This window comes from Aspergillus bombycis (assembly GCF_001792695.1).
Source record: "Aspergillus bombycis strain NRRL26010 chromosome Unknown contig00194, whole genome shotgun sequence".
Classification (NCBI taxonomy): Eukaryota; Fungi; Ascomycota; class Eurotiomycetes; order Eurotiales; family Aspergillaceae; genus Aspergillus; species Aspergillus bombycis.
In genome coordinates, this window is record NW_019170196.1 from 9,507 (window position 1) to 13,000 (window position 3,494).

Genomic DNA, 3,494 nt, shown 5'->3' on the forward strand with positions numbered 1-3,494 from the left:
CGTTCAAACCGGGGATTTTAAGCTTCACATTCTTTCATCCTGGGGCAGTGTCGCCAATAGTCTATAAACCTACTTTGATACCCCAATCAAGTGCAGACCATCCCTCCTTTGAAGCCTCGCTATTGATCTGTCCGCGACACCTGCAATGCGGTGAACCGTATCCCCGGAAGCTCTCTGTTGCTCTTGCTTGATCCCACCTCCACAACGCCATGACTATCACATCAGTACAAGGGGTTCTTCCCGGCCGCTTCGCGATCAACTCGACCGAGAAGAGTGCTGCGAAACCACCTCCGAAGGTTTATAATGCTCAAGAGCCTCCTTTCAAAGGCTACCACGCCCCCCAGCCAGATGGCTATCAGCGGAGCAGGTCAAAGCCCGACACAAGCGCTATCGTGATTGACAATGGTGCGTTGGCCTGTACTCCTAGTCCCCGGCTTATCTATGCATGCTGATATCTTGGTTTCCTTAACAGGCTCAAATTTGGTCAAAGCCGGATGGTCATTCGACAAGAACCCCCGCTTCATCCTTCCCCCGGTGATGAGTCGGTACCGCGACCGGAAACTCAATAAAGCGTGTCAGTTTATCGGATACGATGCCTACGTCGATGCCACTACGCGCGGCCAGCTGCGCTATGCGTTTGACCCTGGCAGCAGCGTTGTCGGCAATTGGGATGTGATGGAAGGCGTGCTAGACTATCTATTCCTTAAACTGGGGGTCGACGGAGCCAACGGTGGTATCGACAGGCCCATAGTCATGACAGAACCGATCGCGAATCTTAACTACCCCAGAAAGAGTGAGTCGGTCCCTTCTACGTATCCTGCCGTGATGTCGCCCCGCTGACACCTTTCTAGTGATGAACGAAATCCTATTCGAGTGCTACTCTGCGCCTTCAGTCGCTTATGGAATCGACTCCCTGTTTTCTTACCGGTACAATCGTGGAACCGATGGCTTGATTATCTCCTCCTCCCATACATCAACACAGGTCATCCCTGTACTAAATAACAAGGCCCTACTTTCGAACTGCTCACGACTCAACTGGGGTGGAATGCATGCGTCGGATTACCTACTGAAACTGATGAGACTGAAATACCCGACCTTCCCTGCCAGATTGACTGAAAGCCAGATGGAAGACTTGGTCCATAAGCATTGCTACGTGTCGAAGGACTACGACCAGGAACTGAGTAAATACTTGGATTGGACGGGCCTCGAAGATAGGGATCTTGTTATTCAATATCCATTTACGGAGCATGTTGTGCCAGAGAAATCCGAGGAAGAACTGGCGCGGATTGCAGAGCGCAAGAAAGAGAGTGGACGTCGATTGCAGGAACAAGCAGCCAAGATGCGGCTGGAAAAGCTCATGAAGAAGGAGCAGGAGCTCGAGTACTACAAAGATCTTCAAAATGGTCTTCAGTCAGAGACTAAGAAGGAGGCGAGGCGCATCTTGGAGGCTGAGGATCTGAAAGACGAAGCACACCTTGAACGGATCATTCGGGATTTGGAACGTTCTATCAAACGATCCAGGAATAGGGACCTCGGGGTAGAAGAGAGCGAAGAGCCCGCGGAGGAAATGTCGTTCCCCTTGTTGGATATACCGGATGAGGACCTGGACGAGGCTGGTTTGAAAGAGAAGCGCCATCAGCGACTTATGAAATCCAATGTCGAGGCCCGACAGCGCGCGAAGGCAGAGAAGGAACGGGAGAAGGCCCGCCGGGAAGAAGAGGAACGCCTTGACCGGGAGAAGCGCGAGACCGACTTTGAGGGCTGGCTCTCTGAACGCAGGACTAACCGACAGGTAAGGATGCACGACGGAGAAGCTTACGATACTGCTGCTAATCGCTTAATAGAGCATCTTGCAAAGGATCAAAGAACGTGACAGGTTAAAGGCAGACCTCGGTAACCGCAAATCGTTGGCCAGTCAGATGCGCATGAAGACCCTTGCCAACCTCGCTGCGGATGGCCCCAAGAAGCGAAGACGTGGTGGCGATGATGACGACTTCGGTGCGAACGACGAAGACTGGGGTGTCTACCGTACCGTGGCCACCGGAGAGCAGAGTGACGAGGAAGAGGAAGAGGATCTCGGCGGAATGCTCGATGTCGTCGAAAAGGAGCTTCTCGAACACGACCCTGACTTCACGGAGAACCACACTCTCGCTGCACAGTCGGACTGGACCAAGAGCCTTGTCCATGTCTTCCTGCGGGGACCTTGGCCATTCGACCCAGAAAGTCAGCGGGAGGCTCATCAGTTGCACCTGAACGTGGAGCGGATCCGAGTGCCCGAGGTCGTGTTCAAGCCGTCCATCGCAGGTATTGACCAGGCTGGCTTGATCGAGATCGCTGCGGACATCGTCAACCAACGATTTACGAACCCGGAGGACCAGTCTCGGTTGTTGCGCGATGTATTCATGACCGGTGGCAACACTCTCTTCCAAAACTTCGATGAGCGCTTCCGCAACGAATTCCGGGCCTTCCTGCCTCTTGACGCCGAGCTCAACGTGCGTCGTGCCAAAGATCCCATTCTCGATGCCTGGAGAGGAGCTGCGCAGTGGGCTTCCGGCGCCGACCTGACCAAATCATCTATCACACGGCAGGAGTACCTCGAGAAGGGCAGCGAATACCTCAAGGTACGTTCTACACCAATCTACTAATATTACCTCGAATGCATCACATTGGCTAACAAAGTCCCAGGAACATGATCTGGGGAACGTCACCACGTGGTAAACAACGTCAACAACATAGGAAATATGAAAACCCGGCCTTACGTTGTCGCGCTCTATAGTAGTGACAAGGGCTCCCCGAGTGATGTTTGTCAGAGAACTGACCCAGTTGATTGGCGCGAGGCACAAGAACAGCGTCCATCATCTGACAGCAAGTACATTGCCCCATTGGCCGGAGAGCTCGTATAACGACCTCGGGAATCCATGGCGCGAGGCACAAAAGTGGGAAATTGGTTCCGTGAAGAAAACCCAGGAGTCTGGCGCAAGGAACAACATGTACAGATACGAACTAATCGGAGCGGTTGACTTGTGATAATTCATTTCAATGCCACTTATCTTTATTCACATTCCCACATAAACAGCACCGCTGTCCCATGGATGCTGCGCTATCTATCCCATAACCAAATTCCAACAACACCTGGTACTCTGTATAAAAGGGAGGTTCCCTTGCATATATAAAATCCCCTGATGAAACTTAACCCCCACAAGGGATATTGGAATCCGGGATATGTCATACCCCTCCGTCTATCATGAATCCCCTTACGTCCACTCCCTTGACATAGTAATGAAACAAAGAGTAAGGACTTAATGGTCGGTCAAAGTTCTTGGTAGACTTAATCTTGGATTGAATTTAGTAGTTTGTTTATCGGGTAATTTAGTCGGGGGAATATGTTTTGCGATGTAAGGAGAACGAGGTTATGATGAGATATAGAGTATAACTTTTAAGGGGAAATTAAAAAAGAACCGAAATGAAATAGACAAGGGAGAAAATGAAAATAA

At 51.1% G+C, this 3,494-nt stretch overlaps 1 protein-coding gene across 1 annotated transcript; it reads left to right on the forward strand.

Moving 5' to 3' along the window:
• Positions 1 to 209: 209 nt before the first annotated feature.
• Positions 210 to 2,718, forward strand: ABOM_011732 (actin-related protein ARP5; the record flags this gene model as incomplete). The annotated part of the gene is made up of 5 exons (XM_022538860.1): positions 210 to 405; positions 473 to 793; positions 852 to 1,792; positions 1,845 to 2,621; positions 2,686 to 2,718. The coding sequence occupies 5 exons, from the start codon at positions 210 to 212 to the stop codon at positions 2,716 to 2,718; spliced, it is 2,268 nt and encodes a 755-aa protein (XP_022383273.1).
• Positions 2,719 to 3,494: the final 776 nt, after the last annotated feature.